Here is a 26,839-nt window from a genome sequence, read left to right as displayed (position 1 = left end):
CCCTGTAAGGTAGTGGCAACACTCAGAACTAACTGCAAATTCTCCAAGAATACTCCAAAACAGTTCAGGATATTTTGCACAAACAAAAAACAGAAATTGCTGGAAAAGCTCAGTAGGTCTGGTAGCATCTGTGGAGAGAAATCAGAATTAATGTTTCAGGTCGAGTGACCCTTCCTTCTGAGCTAGGACTCTAGCCAGTGGGAGTTTTCTCTCGATTCCCATTGATTCCAGTTTTGCTAAGGTTCCTTGATGTCACGAACAAAAACAAAGCTGCTTTGAAAACTCAGCAGGTCTGGCAGCATCTGTGAAGGAGAAAACAGTTAATGTTTCGGGTCTGGTGACCCTTCCTCAGAACCTTGATGTCATACCTTTGTCAACTGTATCTTTGATGCCAAGGGCAGTCACTCTCACCTGGAGTTCAGCTCTTTAGCTCATATTTGCAGCAAGGCTATAATGAAGTCAGAAACTGTGTGACCCTCAAACTCCAACTGAGGACAGGTAATCAGGTTATTGTTCAGCAAATGCCACTTCGTGGTTCTGCTGATAACTTCTTCCATCAGTGTGTTGATGACCAAGAGTAAACTGACAGGGTGATGATTAGTCAGGTTAGATCTATCCTGCTCTTTGGGCAGGACACAGCTGGGCAATTTTCCATTTTTTGGGTAAATGCCAATATTGTATCTGTACTGGAACAGCTTTTTTGCATTCAACAGGTTGTTCATGTATGTGCTAACTTTTGCCAGATAGGTGCACAATATTCTGCTGCAGAGCATGACAGGGTAAGTGCTGAGGTCCAGAAGTTGTGAAAGCAGTGTCCCAGGCAGTAACTCTTTTTTTGAGTTTTGACCTTTGCTGCTTTTTTTTTAAAAAAGATACTAACCTTCCAGGGGCATCAAGGCATTCAACTATACTGGGTTGGGATGATGCATATTTGTATGAATAGCCAAAGCCTAAAACAATTCTTTTTTGGCACTCATATTCTGGAGCAAGAATACACCTGATTTAGTTCGGAAAATTTTGTTGAGTTGCCATATACTGCATTAGTCCATCAACTTTGTAATATGTCCATTAAGGGTCTGGTCCAGAATAGAGAAGGAAAGAACTCAGATAGCACAGCAGACACCACAGCATAGACAAATTTGCAAGTCATTATTATGTATGCTGAACAGGGCTGGGTTAGCATGAGCTCTGCAGTAATCTGTTGTCTTATCCTCTCCATGTGTTTTATTTCCTTTGCCTAGGCAGACTCAATTGTCTGTTGCAAAGCAGTGATTCAGCAAATGTTGTAACTTAGAATGAAAGGCCAGTGTGTCAACATTGTGTTCCAGGTCATTGTAAGCACTGGTAACTGTCTTCATGGCTTTTTTTGGAAGCCATTTTCAAAAGGTACTAAGTGCCAGTGCTACGCCTCTTAATATCAAGTAAGATGGTATTTGTAAGGATGGTAGTGGGACAGTGTTCACGTTGCAAACCCCAGACTCACACTTTTCTGGAGAAGTAAAAGACCTTAACAGCACAGCATTTTTGCAAATGTCATTGGATATTGTCAGTGTTGATTGATACGCACAGACCAATCCTAGCACCCCTGAGTTGACCTAGTTGAGGTTGTACATCAAAATGAATACTGGGACTAATTATTTGTTTTTTGTACCAATGTTATAAAGAAAAAAATAGCTACTAATAAATCCATCTAAAAATAATTTTGGTACTTACTTTTAACTCTGACAACTTGTCAACATATACTTGTTTAGCTTGGTCTTCTCCATCTTCATATAACCAATTTTCTGTCTCAGACAACAATACTGAAAATCGTTTCTGATCCTGCAATTCACAAATAGCTTGTTTCATGCAAAAACAATACAGTATCACATGTCCAATTCACATTTCCCCACCATACAACTCATCATGCAAACAAGATGTAACACTAGATTCAGCTATCCAATTTTGAAAAATAATTAGGATTTTTCCATAACTTTGTTTTATACTAATTTCAAATTATTAAAGCGAGACAGCCCCAAAATAAACAGTTATGTTAATTTCACCTTTTGCCAAGTTTGAGCTTTTAATGGGAAAAACCTTGAAATATTTCCTAGGAGTATGAAATATGAGTACATTAGATAGGGTAATAAAGATGTCTGTGTTGGTTTGTAATTTAATAAACTATTTCATTTCTATTTGGGAAAAGGAGAGAAGACTGAAGTTGACATTGTTGTGGTAACCAGATCAACCAGTGGAATCTGAGTATAGGTTTATAATTGTTTATTAAGTACATGCAGGGAGAGTTCACTCTAGTTTAGCTAGAATAAACTTTGCCTGAATACAAGAAGTTTATCTCTTATGTATATCTTTAGAGTCATTCTGTTACTCGAATTCCAAACTTGTCAGTGCATAATCGTATAATAAACAGATGCTTCCATTCTTGGGTATCTTCATTCACCCAAGAAAAGCCTCTCAACTTGTCCTAGTCTGGCTGACTCTGGTACTGTTTGCTTCATTCTTTGTTGATTTTATCCACCCATCCCCTTCCATCTCCTAACCAGGTAATCCTTTATTCGATTCCAAGGCCTTTCTGGAAGATTCCTGCTGTTCATGGTGAACCGGATTCATTTTGGGAATTCTGGTCTTTTAATTCTACAGTACTCATTGGAATCCTTATTTAGCTCTTACAGTGTCAAAGGGACCGTGACTATATAGATACAAAACGGAGTTGACTGAAAGACAAGTAGGTAGTGGTGAAAAGCTAATCAGTGCATGTGAATAGATGGTACAAGGACCACTACTTTCTTCATTCACATCAATAATCTTGAATTAGGTATATAGGCCTCAAAACTTTGAAGTGTAGTGAAAGGTTTGGAGGAGTGTGATAAATTTCATGAAGATATAGCTACTAATAAATCGATATGATATTGGAATTGGTGTAGTCTTGGCAGATGCAGATTAATGGAGCAGTGTGAAGTGATATATTTTGGCATTTAGAACAAGGAGATACAATATGAAGTATAACGATCAAATCCCACAAATGGTGCAGGAATAGAAAAATGAAACATGAAGTGAAGAATGTTTAATGCTCAACAAAATACTCGTTTGGCCTTAACTGAAATTTGTTCAAATTTGAGCACCCTACCTTTAGGAAAAATGTGAAAGCTTTAACGATGGTGCAAAACAGATTTAAAAGAAAGGTTTCAGAGATAAAGGACTTCAGTTACGTGGATAGATTGATGAAATTGGGGTTGTCCTTAAAGAGTGGTTCCAAAGGAAATTCAATAGGAATATTCAACATCACAATGAGGTCCAAGTAAATTAGATAGAAAGAAATTATTGCCACTGGGATTTGAGTGCTCTTATTATTGTTACTGGTATCATAATATAAAACCGCAAAATCCCACCAAATGAAGAAGAAAACAAAAATGGTGATTATGTTAATACAATTTAGTATGTCGATCTCAAAGCCAATGCAGCGGTATCCAAGCTTTTATGGGTGCAATAGATACCTAATCTTCAACCTCAAGATGGGTAGTGGGCATTTGGAAAATTCCCATCTTTGTTGGATACCCATTGGAAGAAAGTGACTATAAAAGCATAAGCTTCATTGCTGGGCTTTGGAGGGACTGTAGTTGGGCGAGCCGATTTCGGAAAGGGGTTGGAGGCAGTCGGTGGGAATGCTGGGTGCTGAGGTGGATCGTTTAACAGGCTTAGCCCCAGGGCATTGAGGCTTGTCCCAGCTGGAATACAACGTGTTGCGCATGTAAACCAACCCTTGCCACACACTTGGCTTGGCATTCAACTCTATTCACACATCTGAACTGTAGGGAGAATGCAGCTTGACTCAAAGCACTTTTTGGGTGACTCTTTAGAGAGTCAGTGTGGTCTTGTTGGGCTGAATGGTCCGTTCCACACTGTAGGGATTCTATAATCTTTGAAAAGCTTCCATGACACTTTGAAAATTATGACTAGAATACTCCTTTCTCTGCAATGAAGCTGGCTAAGTCAACAGTGCAGGATGCAGGCTTATAATTCAAACTAGTCCACATCCTTAAAATGCCCTGGTGAAAATTAGAAACCCCAGGACCAGGGTCAGGAATCCTGGAATTGAAACCCTCATGCTTTTTTTAGCCCGGCAAAAATCCAGGTAATAAAGTTTAAATTAAAAGGTGTAAATAAGAGCGGCACGGTGGCTCAGTGGTTAGCACTGTTGCCTCACTGTTGCGCCAGGAACCTGGGTTCAATTCCACTCTTGGGCGACTCAGTGGAGTTTGCACATTCTCCCTGTGTCTGTGTGGGTTTCCTCCGGGCGCTCCGGTTTCCTCCCACAGTCCAAAGATGTGCAGGATAAGTGGATTGGCCATGCTAAATTGCCCATAGTGTTCAGGGAGGTGTAGATTAGGGAGGGTGGGTCTGGGTGGGATGTTCTGAGAGTTGGTGTGGACTTGTTGGGCCGAAGGGCCTGTTTCCACACTGTGGGGATTCTATGATTTATGATCTAAATTCATGCTCCCAGTGATTAGCTGCCAACGAATAGAACTCGTTACGAATGCAGAACACAGTAGAAACTCAGCAGGCTTGGCAACGATTGAAACAGAATTAGCATTTTGAGCCTGGCATGACTTCTTCAGAACTCTGCACTTTCAATGTTCCCTTTCTGAAAGGCTCCCTCTGCTCTGATGTAGATTTTTCTACACGTAGCTGTTCCCAGTTCAGTTTGACCAGATCCTGTCTGATCATAACACATCGATTTGGCATCTTGGATAGAACACTAAACTAACCTTAGTACTGATGAATTTTTCAAAAGGCCCACACAGTTTCTCTCTGAAGTCATATATATACTCTTCCACTGCATTTTTGGCATGACTTCGCTCCTTTTCCAACTTGTCCTGCATGATCATATCACCCTGTTTTGAAAGAAATATGGTGAATGTGGCTGACAGCTGCTGTGGGTAATTGTTCTGACGATTGAAAAAAATAAGCAAATTGGTCCAAACAAAATACACAGAAAATTAATTCCTTCATCAGGTTAGTAAAGTACTGTAGAACATAAAGTATTCCTTCCACATAGATAAGACAAGATTTTGTGTTCTTTTCTCTGCACCTTTGAGACCAAGGAATTCAGCCGACTCTCAGCTACATGTGCAACTAAGTAATGCAGAGAAGCTTTTATTAAGGTGATCGCAATGGAAATGCATGTGGCTAACCTTTTACTACAAGCTGAATTAAATATCAATGATTGTGACCTACAAATTCTTGTTAAAAATCCTGCTAAAGAAAGTGAGGAATTTGCAGATCCATTCATCATAATTATTCAAAATTCTCTAAATCCAAGGCTTCTACCTATACATAGAAATGCATCTGCCATATTATTAAAAAACAAAAAAAAAGTGGAAAGAAAATGCTGCAGAAAATCATCAGGGGAATGTTCTAAGCTGCAACGATGACCTTTCCTCTATCATAAGATCTGAACTGGGGATGTTTGTTGATAATTGTATAATGTTCAATACCATTCAGAATCACAGAATTGCTACGATGCGGAAGGAGGCTATTCAGCTCACTATGTCTGGCATTTTAACTTAGTGCCAATCTCCCGGTAGTTCCTTGTAACCTGAAGCATTATTTCTATTTAAATAATGTTTCTATTTAAATAATCATCCAGTACTCTCAACTGGACCTGTCCCCTGCCAACTTTCAGGCAGTCACACTTCTTTGCAAGGAGCTTCATGTGTTACTTACCTGCCTACTCCACCAAATTACCATTTGTCCTTTTTAAGTTCCATGAAATAACTCCACAGAGGCCGGTATCCCATCACCAAGTCACTCATTATTTACATGCGCATAGTAATTGACCCTCCGGATTCCTCACAGCCAGCTCTCAGATTGACCAGAGCATCTGACATTCCTGTTTATATCTGTCAGCCAGGGTTCCCTGATTGGATCAGGTTAACATCCCCAAATCAGGGAATACATAGTCTATGAGATCCACCTGGCTGACCTCATTACAATTACTATATTCTACATTGTACTTCTCAATTCACAATTCTCTCAAATCCTGTGTTATATATAAACTTTGAAATTGGGCCCTAAATATCAGGAAAAGCAAAAATATTTTCCGTACTGATACTGGGGAGCTCCACTAAAAACATTCTTCCAGCCAAGAAAATACCCATTAGCCATTACTTTGTTTCCTATCCATCAGCCAATTTTATAACATCAATGGATTAAAAACAGAGAGCAATGTTAGTGTGTATTTTTCAGGCTGGAAGAGGTTTGATGTAAGGTGTGTGTTCATTTTGATTTTGAAATATGTAGGATTTGTTTGGTGCATATAAGGGGGTTTAATGATTAAGTAATCATTATCTGGAACCAGTTTTTTTTACACCTGTATGAGTGTGTGTGTTTTAAACCTGTAACCGGAATTTGTTTGAATGCAAGAGTTTTACGATTGGACAGAGTAAAAAGCATTAGCTTACTTTCAAAATATTTGTATCAGGAATATTTAATTTTGCTCAGGAAAAATCCCAAAGCTTGGAAAGCTTTTGATTTTTAGTTTGCAGCAGTTCTGTTTGAAGCAGATGCAAGAACAATTTTATCCTGAAGAAAGGAAATAGTTTGGAACATGTAGGTAATAGTTTTTTCAGTGCAAGGGTTTCAGTTAGGAACTCCATTCCAGGAACTCTAAAGCCAAGGAAGTCTAAACTAAGTTGTATGACTCATCAAAAAAAAAGGCCAAACTCTCATGATTGGGAAGAGAAACAAACAGATATGTCAACGTAGCCAGCAATGCCCACAAATGGTAAATGAATTAAAAAAAAAAGACAGAAACTGGACCGTGTGAACAATTCAAGACAATGTTGTGGCTTTAAAGGTTGCAGCCACAGTTATAAACAGAATTGATTTAGATTGAAAATCTTTATTACCTGGACTTTGTACACAAATCCCTATACACAGCCAGGATGTACACCTCAAAATGATGCATTTCAATAGAAATTTGCCCTCTTGATACTTATTCAAGATTCTTAGATGCTTTTTAATTTGCACTGCGGTATTTTGTGCAATTTGAGAAAAAGCAAGCAAGCAAATCCTATAGTCTTCCTGGCCAAATAAAGAAAGGAAATTAGAATGTTAGAAACTTTGAGGAAATCTGTAAATGAACTCTTCGAACTGCAGTAGTCTTAAAAGCATCCTACAAATAAAAATTGCAGGATGTTTGGAAAACCTGTACTCCAGATTTGTTGCCCATAAATCCTTCGTTACCTACTTCAAATATGCAATCCTGTAAATTTCAGGGACATATTTTCCAAGGCATACATGGTCTCATTCATCGTACTAAGCTATACTACTTCACACCGAACTATACTGAAGATTACTCATCAATTGTAAAATATAATAAAGTTGTAAAATAGCGTATCATCTACTTTGTTGCAAGATTTCTATGTTCTACTGCTCCAACTTACAACCATTCACAAATTTATCAAAATTGTTTGTATAAACTGAAGAAAAGCACTAGCCTAAGCAACGATCCTTGTGATTATCTTTAAACCTTAAGACTGTTTTTAGCTAATATGCTATTGAGTCCTTCATGTCCCTTGATTCACCTTGTTCTGAACTCACTCATACGGGTACGATGCTGTAAACAGGCTCTTTGGAGATCCAAAAAAATTGCCTTTCCTATTTGTTACAGAGATAGTAGGAACTGCTGATGCTGGAGAATCTGAGATAACATGGTGTAGAGCTGGATGAACACAGCAGGCCAAGCAACATCAGAGGAGCAGGAAAGCTGACGTTTCAGGTCGAGACCCTTCTTCTGAAGAAGAGTCTCGACCCGAAACGTCACCTTTCCTATTTGTTATTTCTTCAGCAATTTAATAGGGTTTAGAATCTGTGTTGAGTATAATATTTTTAGCTTCTTTCAATTTTTGTATTACATCTTTGAGTTACTTCCCTTAAATAAAGAGGCAGTGATTGGATGATTCCCACATATTACTTACCTCTTTTTCATAAAACATGTCAAGCAAATCTTTCCCAAACTGCCATACCAGTTTAGTTTCAACTGGAAGATTAATAGTCTTCAACTTAATTTTTGGCTTTTTTGGATCAGGAGGCTGATCGGTTTTCTTTTCAGTATTGGACTGTGGGTACAAAATCCAAAACAAGTGAAATGAAATACAGCAGTTACAACATCTTTATAACCATTATATATTCTACCAGTCTCCATCTCCTACCATACCTCCAAAAATATCTTGCTAGGAATTTTTTTTAAACTTTCACAACAACCTAGCCATTAATTTACCTTTCAGATTGGGATTAAGTTTTTGAAAAGTGACCTTTTATAAAAGCCACTTTAGAGAAGGCTGTACATGGAAACACTTAAGAATATGATTAAATTGGTAGGCAAACATAATTCATCCCATGAAAGAACAGGTGCACAAAATATTAAACAAACTACTTTAAGACCCTGAAATAAATCAGTAAAACAACAAATAATAACTAGGTTTTCCTAACTCCTAGAGTTATACAGCATGGAAACAGACCCTTCAGTCTAACTTGTCCATGCCAACCAAATATCCTAAATTAATCTAGTTCCATTTGCCAGCATTTGACCCATGTCCCTCTAAACCCTTCCTATTCATATACCCATTCAGATGCCTTTTCAATGTTGTAATTGTACCAGCCTCCACCACTTCCTCTGGTAGCTCATTACATATATGCACCACCCTCTGGGTGAAAAAGTTGCCCTTTAGGTCCCTTTTGAATCTTTTCCCTCTCACCTTAAACCTATGCCCTCTAGTTGTGGACTCCCCACTCCGGGAAAAAGACCTTGGCTATTCATCCTATCCATGCCCCTCATGATTTTATAAACCTCTGTAAGATCACCCCTCAGCCTTAGGGAAAATAGCCCCAGCCTATTCAGTTCTCCCTGTAGCTCAAACCCTCCAATCCTGGCAAAATCCTTGTAAAACTTTTCTGAACCCTTTCAAGTTTCACAATATCCTTCCTGTAGCAGGGAGGCCAGAATTGCATGCAGTATTCCAAAAGTGGCCTAACCAACATCCTGTACTGTCTCAACATAACCTCTCAACTCCTATATTCAATGCACTGACCAATAAAGGCAAGCACACCAAATGGATTTTGGTAATCCAAGATGGAAGACAGGAAAAAGTTGCAGCTGTAAGAGCTGCTCCTTTTGATGAAGTGTTGGAGCTGATTTCCTCTAATTCTAGGAGCAGTAATTACTGCTTTATAAGTTGATGCATTGTTTTGGAACTTTGGAAAGACAAAAAAAGAGATCAAAACAACAGCACATTAAAAAGGAAGAAGAGAAATAAAGGCAGTGACCACATGGGAAGTGAATCAAACTGTCTGACCCAATTGATTGCACTTCTGTCTCAAATGAGAAATTCAAGCTACTATTGAGCACAATTTAGGCTATTGCTTTGAGGTTTGCTACATGTGGATGTGCCAGTTTGCAGGTAAGATGACATAACCGGAGTTCCTATTTTAAGAGGACCAGGAATTATCTTGGCTGGCATTCATCCCTCCATCAGGATAATGGTCAGTTATTTTGACTGCTCTTTTTGATTGGGGCTTTGCTTTGACAAAATGGTTGCCACTTCTTTGCTGAAACAAAAAACTCATTATTTTGAAAATAGTAACTTGACGTAAGGAATAATACAACACAGAAAAAGACTATCAATTTTGTTTTGGCTTTTCAAACAGCAATCAGGTTAGCACTCTTAGGCAGTATTTACTTATTGTATGAAAGCTCTCTTTCTCACATGATCTCTAGATCTTTTGCCAATCACCTTACAGCTGTGCCTTCTGGTTATCTAATTTTCTGTCACTGGAAACAGTTTCTCTATCTTAACTATTCAAAAGGTATGTGACTTTCCTAAACACAGGATTATAGACAAGATGCTGAAGCCAGTCTACTGTTTTACGTCTGTTTAGCATAACTCCTTGTGTTTTGTACTCTGCCTTCATGCCATCTTCAAGATTCAAAATTGTGCCCTATACCACGAAGTCCAATTTAGTCATGGATATCAGAAACAGCAGAGGTCCTGATAGTGACACTTGCAAAGCTCCAACATATATCACCTTCCGTTTTAAGAAGGAGACTACCATCGCTTAAAGTACTTTGTATTTGCGCTGCTGCTACTCTTTTCATCTCAAGGACTACAATTCTCTAAAAAAAAAACCATGTGGTACTTGTTGAGAATGTGTAACTATGTCATGTGTCCTTAGTATATCAGCTTGATCTAACACTTCAGTGTTTGGTATTATCATCTATCATTTGATCTTCAGGGGTTTCTGAAGGTAGCTTAAGTCAAAGCTTTTGGCATAGTGTCATGCATAGAACAGGGTAAGCATGACTCTTGCGTAAAAGACTTCAGTTAATAGGAGGATCTACTTCTCTTTAAAATTCTTGCATGTCTTGTCAATATAGAAAGATTGAGCGCGCTGCTGTGATAAACAAACTTATCCACTGCCAACTAGTTCTGGACATAGACTAAGAATTCGGACCCGCAATAGGGCTTCTTTGGAATACCCAATACATCCTGTGCTATTCATAAGGCATAAGTTACTGCATGCATCAGAGAACAAGTCCATACTACATTGCATGGTCCAACTCTGAAGTGGTAGCTAGTAGACAATCATCGGCAAACAGGAAATTACAATGTCCTAGGAGACCTTAGTTTTACTTGGAACTTGAGCACAGAATCATAGAATTGCTCCAATGCAGAAGAAGACCATTCTGTGTTGTGACAACTGGTCTCTGACTATTTTAATTTAGTGCCAATCTCCTTCCTTTGCCCCTAAACCCTGCAAATTGTTTCTATATGGCTTCCCATTCATCTAATATTGATTAATCATGGAAAATTACTGAAGGTAGATTCATGCTAAAGAGGAGCAGTGTTGGCAGGTGGCCTGTTCAACTGCATGAATGAATGGGAGTGGGTTAGAGGATTCACCATCATCCAGGTCATACTCAAACATACCGTCATGGAACTGTCAAACAATTATGATTTTCTGTTGGCAGATAAATTTCCAAAGGACCCTATTGGCTGTCTGTGTCAAAGACCCTGTTGAGGTCAACAAACAAGATGGAGGTATATGTTCAATTTTCTGTTTTTGGCTTTTCTCCTGGAGCTATCCAAATGCATCAACTCCTGGGTTTTGTTGCTGGATGGGAGTTTGATTGCATTTGTCATTTCTAACAGCTTATCATCAAAAGAGCAGTTGTTGATTGCTTCTTTATTAATGAATGAAGGCCAACTGATGGTGTGTTTAAAGTACTTTACTCATATTTCTAGAGTTCCTTTTCTCCCCCCTGTGACTAGTGTTGACCCATCAGCACTGAAAACTGGTATTGAACCTGTAGACTGAAGCTTAAGCAAACTTGACAGCATTGTAGAATATCTTCTAGTTTTCGTGGTCTGTCTACAACTGATGCTCCTTTGCTTAATGATTCAGCCAAATATCTTGTATCTCTAGGCATGCACTGGACAGTCCTGAGGGTGTCTTGCTAAGCATCGTAATTTGATAGTGATGGATTTCCAAAGGTAAACCATGTGAAAGCAATGTTTCTGCTCCAGGTGTTTCTGGATACCTCATTATATTCATTGAGCCAATCCTAATGTTTACAAAAGATAAAAATAAATAGTGGAGTACACTATATCCCAAAAGATCACCCAGTCATCCTCAATAAGGTGGGTGTTCATATTCAGTGGAGACAAAGAACTCTATACTTTCCGAGAAAAATTCCTTCACGACTGCCTGTTTGAACCTTGGGACACTTCTAAGGTTCATGTCTTGGGTCAGCTAGACCCACAGATCAAACTTAAACACTGAAATCTCAGGCAGTGGTCAGTTCAGCAATCATCACTGTTTATGCACATTCTATTTTTCCCTCCGCTTACTGATGATCCAGTTCATTAGGAAATCATAGAAAGAGGGTGCATCGAAAACACCTTGTTGCAATTAATCTTGTTGGTCATTAATAACTCATTCTTAGCACACAACTTTGGCAAGAGGAAACTACTGGTTTTACAAATCAGGTTTTTCTTATTACCTCCTTCCCACAGCTGGAGGTGTGCACTAAGTCTTGCACTGAAGTCACCAAGAATGATTAGTTTGTCTGACTTTGGCACAGTAAAATGAAACAGCAGTGGTCATCATGGAATTTGTGTTCAAATTCACCTCAGTAGGCTTTGGTAAAGATGAAAAAGTCAAGTTGAAATTGGTTACCATTGGCAGATGGAGCATGAACACCCTCATGGATAATGCCACAGCAAAAAGACCAGAGAAATCCTGAATCTATGGAAGACAGGCAAGTGTCTCTGCAAACTCTATCCTTACTTCCCTTAGAAACTTAGGAGATGCTGTTATGATGATGACTTCATCCATTTTAAGCATTCCCAGCTTTTCTAGTCCCTACTTTTTATTTTTCCTCATCTAGTAGTTCAGCAATGTCCTAAATAAAAACCAAAGGAACTGCAGATGCTGAGGAAGGGTCACCGGACCCGAAACGTTAACTCTGTTTTCTCCTCCACAGATGCTGCCAGACCTGCTGAGCTTTTCCAGAAACTTTGTTTTTTGTGTCAGCAATGTCCTTGTCCACTATAGCTTTGGAAAAGTCACCTTCTTTGGTGAACACCAATCCAAAGTACTCATTCAGTACCTAAGCCAGGCATTCCATCAATAGATTTTCATTTTGGTTCCTAATTAAGCCCTCTGAACTTTTTTACAATTGATGTGACTATTAAACCTCAAAATCCCAGTTTATGCTAGCCCACATGCCATAAAGCATTTTGCAACTTTAAAGACAAAGAAAGGCACAAAGGCATATATGCTACTTCTTAGCAGTCAGAAAGGAGATGAAAATAAAATCAGATTATGCCAAATGGCTTTGCAATACAATGCCGGACTGCATTTGGGATTAGATGTTTCACTATGATAATCATTTTTCATTTGCATGCATAAAAGTATATAAAAGAACTAGAATACCCCAAATATACTGGAAATTACATGTTGACAAATTAGAAGCCCTATATCATAGAGAAAAGGTGCAAACGCATGAAGAATTAAATATTATAGATAAGCTAAGTTTAAACTATTTGAGCTGTTAGTGAAATGAATATATGAATACAACCATATTCTGTAAGGACATTGATAAATAAGTATAATAGTGATCATTTACTTTGCAGGTTGTTTCAGCATTTCCAGCTTTATTTTCTTCTTGCTCCATTTCGGGGGAAGGAGATTGTGGAGATTCTTGACCATCTAATTGTACTTGTGGCTTAACTTCAGTCGTACCAAAGTCTACCTGATTCTTGTTCTGAAATAAAGTGAAACACAGGAAAAAAGGTGCAGACTGAACTAGGCCAAACTATATATACTGCCCTCACTTAAGAATGAAACAGAAACATCAGTGACATTTTGGCGTTCAATCCTGTAGCGAATATCATCTCTTAACTATAGACAATTGAAGACAGACTCCACAAAAAACAGACTTACAGCACTTCTTCAAACCACCTGCATTACTTAAAGGGATCACGAATTACTGTTAGGTTAATTATTGTTTGATTTCTTCTGGCTATTGTGTCACTTCTGCAAGTGTTTATATAGTATATGGAGGAAGTTCAAAGAAGGTTCACAATGCTAATTTCTGGGATTAAGAGTTTATCTTTTGAAAAAAAAGGATGAGCAGGTAAGCCTCATACTTGTTGGAGTTTAAATGAATGGGAAATGATTATACAGGAACAAAGTTCTATGCTTACTTGACAGGGTAGGTGCTGGCAAGGTGCCCCCAACAATGGCTGAATCTAGGATTAGGGGCAGAATTTGGACTGCTGCAACTCAGAATGCATGGCAAAAATCTGGCTGCATAGCTTCTTCAACATGTGCAAAATTGGGATTGAAACCAATGTCCCAAAAGCATTAGCCAGTACTAGTCCAGTGACAATCCCACAATTCCACTGTCTCCCCAGGTGGCAAGACAAATATTTACAAAAATCCTTCTGGAATGAAACAGCTTTAGTTTTGAGACATAGCTCTACTTCTAAAATTTTCTTCCAAAGTATGTAATAATCAAAGGTTTAATTTTTGGTGATGTGATACACATTCTGGAGAATAGAGAAAGTGACATTTTAGTTAACTTTTGCAGGCAGCAGCAGTTGTTGTAACGTCACACATTAAACAAAATCATTATTATAATCTTCATAACGAGTAAACATGTGGGACAATATTAATCATTTGAATGTCATGTTCTAAGCAGATATTAAAGAACTTTGGTGGTGCCTCATTATCTGAATGAAGACCCGTAAAGTCAGTAAGCTAACAGGGAAAAGCTACGGTAAAATGGGCTAAATCTTATGTTCTTTTTGGCCAAATGTAGGTTGCATCACTTATTTGGGGGGAATTTTTGCTGAGACCCAGTGGGTTTTCTCACCTTCTCTCACCCAACTTGTTGATGGGGCTTGATTGGTAATTCATGATACATGTCTCATGTCAATTTCCACCTCATCTTAACATGCACCGTTCTCAGATCAACACACCACTAAGCAGATATTTGCCAAAAGGTCAACATCTCTATTGCCTGTGCCAGCTCTAAAAGCTTGTTGTGCACTCAAGCAAGCACGCTCAGTCTGAAGGTGCATTTTCCCGACATTTGCCACAGATATGGCAGACAGGGGGAAATTGTCGCCTCACTTTGTGGGCATGAGACTTGGAGGCCTACTGGATGGAGGTGGTGCAAACGCAGAACACTTTTCCAGGGAACAGTGGAAGCCACAACGCCAGACTGTGTCTGTTTGGTCCAAGGTTATCACGGATTAGAGGAGAATCAGCCGTCTGTAGGATGAACTGCAATGTAGGAAGAACGTCAATGTCCTTTTCTACTCCACAGGCTAAGTGCCATCATTGTCTTTCTGAAACATAACCTCTATCTCTGCCATTGCATCCATCTCCCACCCAGGCTCATGCTCCACCTCTCTCACTACTGCCTGCAACATTTTCCCTCACTTGCTCTCACCCAGCCCATTCACAAACACCATCCGACACCACCAGCCCTGTATGCCCTCCGACGCTGCCTGCTCACTTTCTTGGATAACCTCCCACCTGCAGTAAAAGTAACAGCTGTGCCACACAATGCAATCTCCCATAATATGAGCCCCCCTCTCTCTCATGGCAGGAGGAAAACAGCCCACAATAATTTAGAAAGAATCAAAACAGGTTGTGGATTGCCCGACACTCAGCTCCTCACCCTTTTAAGTTAAGAGGATCTGGCTATAATCTGAGTGGCTGACCTGCTGTTAAACATGACAAGCTTCCTGCTTATGTGTCTGTGCTAAACAGCAAAGCTAAACATAAGTAATACAAGGCTGGTACTCTGGCTGAGAAAGAAAAGCACAAAAAGGCAATGCAAATGATACTGTGAGCATCCAAGTAGGAGAAGTATGAACAAGCACCTTGAGAGCAAGTGAATAATCCTGAGATGCAGCATTATCCAGTCCATAAACTCTGTGTGTGTGTGTGTGTGTGTGTGTGTGTGTGTTCCTGAGTGCAGAATGTCCTTGCAGCAGTACTACAATGATAATTGTTGACATGGTCCAAGGTGCTGCACGAAGTACAGAAGTGTCATGTAAAAGGATTGGAGATTGGCTTAGAGACTGGAACATATCAGATGCCAATGTGTTTGGCCATAGGATACAGTGGCCAGAGCCCATGGAAAATGCCTGAGACATTGATGTCGTTGTCCGACATGGGAGGTCCTTCGGAACAGCGCGCTTAATTCACTATGTGCCAGATCCATGTTGAGATTTCTTGACATCTAGCTTGATTGGTGCATTCAATAAGGCGGCAAACTGAACATTAATGAGGCAAGTTGGGTCTTTAAGACATTTAACAAACTATAATCCCCTTAACTGCAACTTACTGTTCCCTAGTGAGAAACTCGCCAGGCTGTTTACTGAAAGCATAAAAGACAATGCAAGATGATCCCAACATTGAGACAGACCTCAACAGACATCTCATCTGATTCTGTCACAAATCCCACCCTAGCCTACATTGCTCAGATTCCTATAAAGATTCCGCCCTGAGTTCTTGTCAATGACCAACATCTTAGGGAGCCCATCAGTAAATAATAGAAAGTGGTATCACCTGGACAATCATCACCCTTAAGAAACCAATCATTTATTAACATCAGGTTATCAATCTAAGACTGATAATGTACTGTGCATGCATTAGCAAGCCAATTAGGAGTCAAGAATGCCATGATCATACTCCTGGTTAGTGGCCAGCAAGGGCCAATAAGTCATAACTTTCAGCAGCAAGGTGTGTAGTAACACAACAGGTTCATGCACCTAATCAGTCAGAAGATGCAAGCAGGAGTCCCTATGTGAATCAACTGATCTACTACCTTTGAGTATCATTATTTTATACTTGATGAGATAAACTTGATAATTTCTATGACACTTGTGAAAGCATAATCATACCTGGTGCATTCTTGTAGATAATTAGCAGTGGAGACTTTCAGATTGGCTCACTCAACTCTGTCTATAATTCTTTTTGATTGAGGTCAAATTAAATATTCTAGAACTTAAGCCCACAACTAGCTTACAATCCATGTAACTAGGATCACAACAAAACTTATGGGGAGAAGATTGTGATAATGCCATTGAAATACTCAGAGACTCAGACCAAAGCCCTGAGGTCACGGGTTCAAGGTCTACCATGATAGCTGGTGAAACAAACTCAATTTTGTTTACAAATTTAAATAACCAATAAAAATCTGGATTTGAGAGCTAGTCTCAGTTGTGCTGCCAGGAAATTATCAATTGCTGTAACCACTGGTTCACTAATTTCCTTTAGGAAAGGGAATCTGAAGTTCTTACCTGGTTTAACCTACATGCGAGTCTAGATCTATAACAATGCAGTGGTCTCTTTACTCTTGCCCTCTCAGTTTAGCAAACAGCTCAAATTGTGCCAAAGTGTCATAGAAAAGTCAAAAAGGAACAAAAAACTGGACAGACTACAGGACATCAAGACATTGGAAACTGCAATGGCACATCCAGTCCTGTTAACCATACAAACTCTCCCTTAACAACACTGGAAGAGCTGTCTCATAGACTAGCCATGCAATAGCCTGAAACTGTAATACTCACTAAACTGTATCTTACAGGTAATGTCTCAGATATTATCATTACCATCTGAGTATATCCTGGCCCAAACAGCATGACAAACCACCAGAGATGGCAGCACAATAGTACACAGACAGGAGGGAACTGCCCTGGAGACCTCAAAATTTATTCTAGACCCCTACATATCTCGTGGCATCAAGTCTCGGATGGATAAGAAAACATCCTGCTTGCTGAACTACATGGAGGAGGCACAGAGGGTGCCAAAGGCATTCTATGCCAATGTACTCTAGGTGGCATATTTCAATGTTCATCATTGCAAGTGGCTCAGTAACACCTCTACTGATAGAAATTTCTCCAGGGCTCTGTCGCATTGGACATTCAGCAGATGGTGAGAGAACCAGTAAGAGCAAAAACCTATCAGACCTCATCATCACACGAAGGCATCTGTCCATGAGTGTGGTCAGGGGTGAGAATAGCACTGTTCTTGTGAAGATAAAGTCCTATCTTCACACAAAGGATACCATGCATCATGTGTAGCACTATGATGCAAAACATGATAGATTCAGAAGAGTGACAAAAGCAAAGCTGGTGAGCTATTATGAGCCATTAACAACAGCAGAACTGCATTCAACCACCATCTGTAACCTCAGTTCCTGGCAAATCCCTACTCCACCATTACTATCAAGCCAAGGAATCAACACACATTAAAGTAAAAAGGACAAAATGCCAGGAATAGCACCAGGACATACTTCAAATGAAGTGTTAACCTGGTGAAACTACAATACTGTAACACTTACACATCAACAGCAGAAACAGCACGCAACCAACAGTCCAGATCAAAAACTCTGCAGTCTTGCTTTATCCAGTCATAAATGGTAGGGAACAATTAAACAGATAACTGGAGGTTACAGTTCTTTAAAATATTCCCACATTCAAAGATGGAGAAAATAGCACATCAGTAGAAAGGAGAAGACTTCTGTATTTGCAATTACCTTCAGCCAGAAGTGCCTAGTGGAAAATCTATCTCAGCCCAAGTCGTCAACATCACAGATGCCAATCTTCAACCAATCTGAATAATTCTGCATGCTAATCAAGAAATGGCAGAAGGTCCTGTTGCAACAAAGGCTGCAGGCCTTGTCAACTTCCTGGCAGTGGTACTGAAGACTAGTGCTTCAGAGCTACATGCACTCATAACCAAGATGTTCAAGTCATCTAAATACTTTAACTTAAACGTCAGGTCAGACGCTGAGAATTTCATGGTGAGTAACTAAACCCTGTCTCTAACAATTACAAGGCATAAGTGAGAAGCGTGAGAATTGTCTCCACTTGCCTGGATGAGTGGAGCTCCAAAAACACTCAAGAGACTCCAGTCCACTTAACTGGCATCCTGTCAAACAGCTTAAATCAAATCACTCCCTCCATCACCGATACACAGAGGCAGCAGTGTGTACTTTACATATATGAAATACTGCAGCAGCTTGCTGTGCCTCCTTCAATAGCACCTTTTAAATCCATGATCTCTACACTGAAGGACAAGGATAGAAGACTCATAGGAACACCACCACCTGAAAGTTTCCCTCCAAGTTATACAAATGATTGAAGCAATATTGCTCTGTCTTTACTGTTGCTGGGTCAAATTGATGGGAACTCCTTTCTTAACAGCACAATGAGTGCACCCGCACCTGATGGATTGCAGCAGTTGAAAAAAAGTAGCTTACCATGACTTGCTAAAGGGCAATTAGAAATGGGCAGCAAATCAAACACACACTAATAAAAAGTTTGTAAAATATGGATTGTATCATCTGTATGGTAAGGGGTCTCTTAACAGCAATTGTAAAACCACTCCAAAAATTGGAAATATATGAAAATAGGATATCAACAAGTATTATACCTTAATTTTAGATTTCAGGATACACAAGTATTCAGCATTATTGGAGCAATGTGGTTTGTAGATAATTTTTGATAAACGACCTATTACAATTTATTACTTGTTTTAGAATATTTAACACTTATGACATTATTCCAAAGAACTTACCTCAATGTTTTCAACTGTGTCAGGTGTACAGGGACCTGACTCTGTTTCCATAGTAGCTGCATTCTCTTCAACTTTTACCTTCTCAGTCATAGACGCTGTTGAAACACTGAAGATGCCATGAATGTTGACACAGATGTTTACCTTCACTTTGGACTTTTCACCATTTGTTTGTGGTAGAACATCCCGGATGATAAACTGTCCTGTAACCAAAATTGAGGTTTAAAATTAAATAGGAAAATATACAAAACATGCAAATTCTGTACATCCACAGGATTCACATCAAGGTTTTTAAAGCACCTTTAAGTAAATTTCTGCATTGGTGCAATTGGAGAAAAAAAACGTACTTCTCCATGCCCCTATCTATATATGTTTCCAACAGAACCATTTGCTCGTCAACCAATTTTGAAAGATTTTACAGGAATATTTTATTCTTTTTTTTAAAAAATGTTAACTGATTTGATGAATGCATTTCAAAAAAGGTGTCTCACCACAAAGTCACTCCAACACCTGTGAGTTATTCAAGTTTCAACTGCTGAAAATGACAGTGGTAAGAAACGATCTAGGTGGAAAAGATCATGAACTGGAATCAGTAAAGGTCAGAAAATGCTGATGGAAGTTTTCTACTAACACAACAAGGAGCCAAAGCAAGACATTCCACCTCTCAAGCCTGCTCCACTATTTTGATTTGATTTATTGTAGTCATGTGTACCTAAGTACAGTGAAAAGCTTTGTTTACGAGTGGTACAGGTAGATCATAGCAAGCAAGGATGTACCTGTACATAGGGTACTTAGCCAGAGTGAGGCATACAGGTTACACTGCACAGGAGGTACGTGAAGCAAGATCAACATTAACAACCTCAACATTATCTGAAGTTAGAGAGTTCAGATAATAAAGGCAGGGAAGAAGCTGTTCTTGAACCTGTTAGTGAGTGTGTTCAAGCTTCTGCATCTTCTACCTGACGGAAGAGGTTGAGGACAGCTTTACTGGGGTTGGAGGGGTCTTTGATGATGTTGGAAGCCTTTCTGCAGCAACAAGAAGTGTAAATGGAGTCCATGGATAGGAGATAACAAGGTGTAGAGCTGGATGAACACAGCAGGCCAAGCAGCATCAGAAAAGCAGGAAAGCTGACGTTTCAGGTCTAGACCCTTCTTCTTCCTCCATGGATAGGAGGTTGGCTTCCATGATGGCCTGGGCTGTGCACACGGTAGTTTCTTATGGTCCTGGGCAGAGCAGCTGCCATACCAGGCCGTTATGCACCCAGATTGTATGCTTTCTATGGTGCATTCTTAGAAGTTGGTGAGGGTCCTTATGGACATGCCAAATTTCCTAAGCTGCCCAAGGAAGAAGAGGCATTGTTGCGCCTTCTTGACCGTTGCATCTAACGTGGGACATCCAGGACAGATTGTCAGTTATTGTCAGTTGTAGGAACTTGATGCTCCCAATTCTCTTAACCTCTGCTCGGTTGATGCAGATTTGGCAAGCGGGATGGGGAAGAGGAGAGGTGGGTGTGTGTGTGTGCATTCTCCCCCTTTCTTCCTGAAGTCAGTGATCAGTTCTTTTAGTAAGTCATGGATGATCTGATTGCAATCTAAAACCCAAGTTCCCATCTTCCCAATAACATTGCACCTCCTTAACAAGATCGTATCCACCCCTGCCATAATAACTATTGAAAGACTCTATATCAATTGCTCTTTCAGGAACAGAGTTCTAAGGACTCACAACACTCAAAATTTGCTTCACCTCTGCTTTAAAATGGCAACTTTTACAATAGTGACCCTCAGTTCTACATTCTCCCATTACAGAAACTATTCTCTCCACATCTAACCCATGAAGGCCCCTCAGGATCTTATATTTTTCAATCAATCACTAGTTATTTTTCTACACTCCAGCAGACACAAGCTTAGCTTTTCCAGAATTCCTCAAGAAATTCTGCCCACTCCTGAGTGCAGTAATCAAGGTGAACATCTTCAATCTATGCGTTTATGGCATGCACTTTTACTTTGCACAATAATCTTTGATGCAACAAATGCCTTCTTGAAATCTAAATTCAGAATATCCACTGGTTCCCCTTCACCCAGAGTGGACATTATTTTGCGTCCCTTCCTCAGAGCCAGAAGGCCTGGTTCAAGTCCCACCTGCTTCTAACATTTAGCTTAGAATGTTTTCCCTACAACAGATGTCAGGTTAACTGCACTGCGGTTTCCTGCTGTCTCCCTTCCTTTTTGCACAAACAAAATTACATTTATTATCTTACAATCTAATTGGACTTTGCCTAAAGCCAATTATACGATTGGACAGAGCATTAGGCAAGAAATAGTTCAACCTGTTAACAAAGGAATGCTATAATGGTGGTGGGACTTTATTCTTTCCATAAACTGAGGAATCAAACTGGCAATGGTAGTCTAGAAGGTGAGTTTATAGAATTTCTTTGCGGTAGTTTCCCAGAACAATATCCTGTGGAACTAACTAGAGACCAAAGCTATTTAGATCTAGTATTGTGCTTGAGGCAGAGTTAATTAGTAATCTCATAGCACAAGATCATCTGGGAAAACCAAGCAACGATAATACAATAAAATTTCAGATTAAGTTTGAAAGAGACAGAGACAGAGACATACTTGAGACAAATAAACAATTGTAATAAATGAGCTGAGGGGAAAACTAGCTGAAGTTTGATTAGATAAACAGACTAAAAGGTTTGTCTTTAAATAAATAGCAGGAATTATTTAAAATAAATGAATCAAAATTTTCAAAGTTCTATTTCTTTAAAAACAAAAATCAAGAAAGTTCCATCTGTGACTTTTACATTGAAAAGAGACTTGTAATGGTGTGACAACTAACAGTAATTTGAAAGTTTGGGAGAGTTTTAGAAACAAGCAAAGGGTAACCAAAAAGTTAATTAAGATATATTTTAAAAAACAACGATAGTGAATTTACCAGGAATACAAATACGGATGGTAAGGTCTTTTACAATTGTATAAGGAGGCAGAGACAGGATAGATTAACATGATCAGTGAGAAAATCGCAGAGATGTTGAATAGATATTTTGTATCTGTCTTCATAAGAATACAGGACATAAGATAAGCAGAGAAAAAAGTATTAGGGAAACTTAAAGGTATTAAAAGCCATAAAAGCCCAGGCTCTGATATGCCACATCCTGGAACTCTAAAGGAACATGTTGTGGTAAATGCCACTGCCACTCCTTTACACGGGAAGAAACTGACAACCTATGGTCAGATTTTCAGGAGCTAGGAAGGTAGTTAATAAGTGGGACCTCAAAAATGGTAGTAACCTCTAGATTACTCTCAGTGCCATGTCTTAATGAGATTAGTAACAGGAAGATAGGGAGGATTCATTTGTGACTTGAGGCATGGTACAGGAGGGAGCGCTTCGTATTTTAGGGGGTATCACAACCAGTTTTGGGGCAGAAGTAAACATTCAAAAGTGACAAGTTTCACTTCCACAGGGCAATGACTGAAGTCCTTGTGGGAGGTTCACTAGTCAGGGAGGATTTAAATTAAGTACAAGAGAAATAAAGTGAATAAAGTGCAAGAAGGTAGTGAGAGAGAGAGTGTATCAGGTAAGAAGGTAGCACCATATGAACTCGGAACAGATTAAGAAGGTCTGTGAGAAATACAAAGATGTTTAGAATGCAAGTAGGCAAATGCATAGAGTATTAATAATAAAACGATGTCTTAAAACCATGAGGACTGAATAATTAATATTCAAGCTTACAAAGTGTTCAGAAAAGATAGCAAAATGTATTAAGGCACTGAAAAAGAGGAGAGTGACAAAATCCATTTCATGATTGTTGAAAAACAAGATGTGATTATGCTACCAGGGACCTCTAAGTAGTAGGTCCAAATTTGCAAAAAATATCACAGAAGTACTAGATCCATGAAGTAGCAATGTTGGGCAAAGTTCAAATGCAGGTTGTACCTCCTGTACACAGCAGCTTTGGGACCAGTTTTTGCTGGACCAAAGAATTTGCTAGACTATGGGAGGTCACATGTTGGGATCAAAACAATCAGAAATCAAATACAAGTTACTCACTTTAGCGCCACAGTTACTGTCAGATGTCCTGATGAAAAGTATTACATAAACTTAATGCACAAACACTGTCATCCCACAAATGAGTAAAGACCTCACCTTCACTTGTACCGATCTTAACAGATAAATGATTTTCCAATTGCCACCCAAAACAGGAGTCAGGGTACACAAACTGGACAAAGTGCAACAAAAAGTACTATGAATAATGATTGATACAGAGCCACTAGATGTCACCACAAGGAAAACCAGAAGTACTGTGGGTGCCTGACCACAGATATTGCCCATTTGGATAGCACCAGATTAGAAATCTGCAACTTGTACCTAAACAGTGATTGGGATAATTGCTGAAAAAGGAAGATATGTTATCCAAACTTGTTCTTGCGCTCATCAGAATAAATGCAAGAATGCCACATTGCAAATAATCACAGAACTTGCACTACAAAAGAGGAAAGAGCGCTGATTGGTCAAGAGTTACCATTGAGAAACCACAGAGCCCCTACGCTCCTGCACAAGACATGAGCATATTAGTGAATAACAATATATGTTACTGACAGGAATGAGACATTTTGAGAGCTTGACCGATTATCTCAAGTTAGTTGTTAATTCAGGATTGTTAGCAAGTCTGTCCAGTCATGCATCAAATGTAACACCAGGTGGGTTTTGCCACATGCATCCTGGTTGAGTACAGTCAACATGCTCCCTTACGTGAGCATTGGAAGAAACATGCAGTTTGAGTCAAGAGTGATTCTTTGATTTTCTCAATAGGCACTGTATAGGACATATTAAAACAGTGGAGTGCAACATGGATCAGTGATGGGATCCCAGCTATTCACAGTCCATATTCACGACTTAGATGATAAGATCAAAGATTAAATGTATCCAAGTTTGCTAATGATGTATAGCTAGGTTGGAATGTAAGGGAACAATGAGATTGCAAACAGTCACAGACAACCAAAAAGGAGTGGGCAAAAGGTGGGAGTTGGAATATAATGTATGCATATATGAGGTCCTTTGGTAACAGAAATAGAAAAGCAGTTTTTTTTTGAAAAGGCACAGAACTATTAAAATGTCCATGTGTGGAGAAACGTGGAATAGTCCTACAAATGGACATTGAAAGTTAGCATGCAGGTAGATACAGCAAACATTTAGGAACAAAAATTGAATATCTTCTACTGCAAAGGGTTTGGAGTATAAGGATTCTGAACTCATGCTACAATTTTACAAAGATCGAGTGAAACAACATCTAGCATGATTGGCAGAGTTTTGATTTCTATATCTCAAAGATATCGAAGCCTTCAAAATGGTACAGAGGTTCATTCGATTGATTTTCTTATCCCAGAAACCTATGATGAGAGATGGAGTAAATTGAGCCATAACTCACTCTAGAGCTTAGAAGAGTGAGAGGTGATCTCATGCAAGCTTATAAAAGATTCTGAAGTGGTTTGACACCATCGACATGGTTTTTTTCAAACCCCTGGATGGGGTATCGCATCAGTCCCTTTGTTAAGGTGAGGACTCAGGCAAATTATTTTTAACAACAAAGACAACAAATTAACTTCAAATTGGCTTCAGCTAATTTCATAAATAGGCTTAAGTTTGCCAACTGTTTAACATATTCCTGGATATTTTATTACATAACCACTACTGAAGATAACAGTTGACACTCTTATGAGATTCAAACCAGAGGCAAAGGCAAACAAAGGGCAAAATTTTCCCAGCCATTGAATATTCTGGGCAATGGCAAGAAAGTTGGGGGAATCATGTAAAATTGTGATATTGAAATCCTGTCTATCATACAAGCATTAAAAAGGAGAGACGAGCTTTTGCTTAGTAAGCAGCAAGAGGCCAATTTAAATGCATTAACATCTTCATTATTACATCATTTAAGCTCACTGACATGTAGTTTCCCTTGTCACCCACATGCCCCAGGCAGCAGCAATTCCCTACATGAAAATCAGAGCAGAAATCTGGTGACTTCACCTTGCTACAGCCCTCTGTTGGATACCAGTTCCATATCTCAGGGCATAGTCCATGGGCAAAGACTGCATACACCTACTGTCCACCAGGACCTCCAGGTCCCTGTTGGCAACAAAGCAGCAGCCAGTTTCTCCATGTCTGACATGTCTGAGACAAATGACAAGAACCATGCAGGGCAGCTGTAGGTTGTCAGTTCATGACCAGGTGCGTGGCTAGGCTTTAAAAGATGGCACTGGCACAATGAATCCCGTGGGTCCCAGGAGTGGCCAGTATTCCCAACTGTGGCAAGTGGGAGAATACAATGAGCAATACATAGTGTATTGGTAGAGGTGAGTTTGGGAAGATAATGTGAGAGCGGTTGTTGCAGCTCACAGACAGAAACCCTCCGTGAAACTTGTCAAAATTGACACCTACCAGAAATCAGACAAAATTCAGCCCAAGGTTTCTGCTTACCAAAGTTGACTTTGAACTGTATTGTAACATGACAATTAGCCTCAGCACTCACAGGCATAAACAAAGGTCCCAGTCTCTGTTTTTGGGACTTATAATGATAGTTCAATTTTACTTAAATCACAAGAAAATGCACAGATTAAACTTACATTTGTATAACAAATATGCTTACCTATTTTTACTTCAGAATAAGGTAGGGTTTGAGGATTGCTGTAAAAAGCTTCTAGTTCAAATGGATTTTCTCTGTAGAAAGTGAGGGCCTTTGAAAAGGGCACTGGATGGTCTCTGGAATATACTTCATGACTGCTAATAGATAATAAAAACAGCATTTCAAAATAGTGTACAAGTAAATCAACAATTGCCGTTTACAACTGGGATAATGCTTAGAAATAATAGCAACCTGTGCATTCTAAACCATTATACAATTAGTTCCCTTGTTGAGAATATTAACAAAAAATTAACATATTTAAAAAACTTAATGTCGTCAACTGGAAATCGAATCCTTACCCTTCTACTTCATCTCCTTCTGAACTCCACTTTAAGGATATTGGGAATGGTAGTACATCCATGATGGAGAATTCACGTACTTTAAAAGCAGGTGAAAGTATTGCACACTATAAATAAAGTAATAAAAAGTATCACATAACATGTTAGAACATCCTTCCATAAATCCAATATAATTTTAAAACATAGGAGATAGGCAGCCTGATGGGCCAACACTTTCGGCTCCTCGCCCCCAGAATTATTTCCCTACGGCTTTGCTCCTACTTGCAAATTTTCAACCATGTTTCACTGAGTATTGTTGTCTTAAATTAGTAGTCAAATGGATCAGATTTTCGTGTTCAATAGAAGGCTGAAGTGTGAACTGGCAAGCATTGAACATAGTAGACAGGGCATGAATCTGGGGAGACTGCTTCCATTCCAGATACCTAGAAACTGCATCAGAACTGGAAAAAAGGGCAGGTTGTGAGCTGTTGTCCCAGTGTTGCTAGAGCATAAGTCAGCATTTCAGTCCTTCCACAATCTTCATGGAGTTAGACTAGTTTTGGAAGGTGAGATAACAAGGTGTAGAGCTGGATGAACACAGCAGGCCGAGCAGGAAGGCTGACGTTTCGGGCCTAGACCCTTCTTCAGAAAAAGGGTCTAGGCCCGAAATGTCAGCCTTCCTGCTCCTCTGATGCTGCTTGGCCTGCTGTGTTCATC

At 39.3% G+C, this 26,839-nt stretch overlaps 1 protein-coding gene across 3 annotated transcripts in view; it reads right to left on the bottom strand.

Annotated features, from left to right (window-relative positions):
• Positions 1–26,839, bottom strand: part of LOC109934435 (heat shock protein 105 kDa) — an 83,704-nt gene that overhangs the window by 6,184 nt on the left and 50,681 nt on the right. For 2 of the 3 annotated variants that reach the window (XM_048598295.1, XM_048598298.1), the window contains 7 exons: positions 26,144–26,250; positions 25,809–25,942; positions 19,162–19,361; positions 13,187–13,324; positions 7,977–8,117; positions 4,764–4,889; positions 1,714–1,821 (listed from right to left, as the gene is read on the bottom strand). In XM_048598295.1, coding sequence (XP_048454252.1) covers positions 1,714–1,821; positions 4,764–4,889; positions 7,977–8,117; positions 13,187–13,324; positions 19,162–19,361; positions 25,809–25,942; positions 26,144–26,250 — 954 coding nt within the window. The remainder of the gene's footprint in view (positions 1–1,713; positions 1,822–4,763; positions 4,890–7,976; positions 8,118–13,186; positions 13,325–19,161; positions 19,362–25,808; positions 25,943–26,143; positions 26,251–26,839) is intronic. The other variant, XM_048598297.1, reaches the window with a different exon arrangement.

This window comes from Rhincodon typus, chromosome 6, assembly GCF_021869965.1.
Source record: "Rhincodon typus isolate 14 chromosome 6, sRhiTyp1.1, whole genome shotgun sequence".
In the NCBI taxonomy this organism is placed as follows: Eukaryota; Metazoa; Chordata; class Chondrichthyes; order Orectolobiformes; family Rhincodontidae; genus Rhincodon; species Rhincodon typus.
Note: the sequence above shows the minus strand (reverse complement) of the source record. Positions and strands in the feature narration are given on the sequence as shown.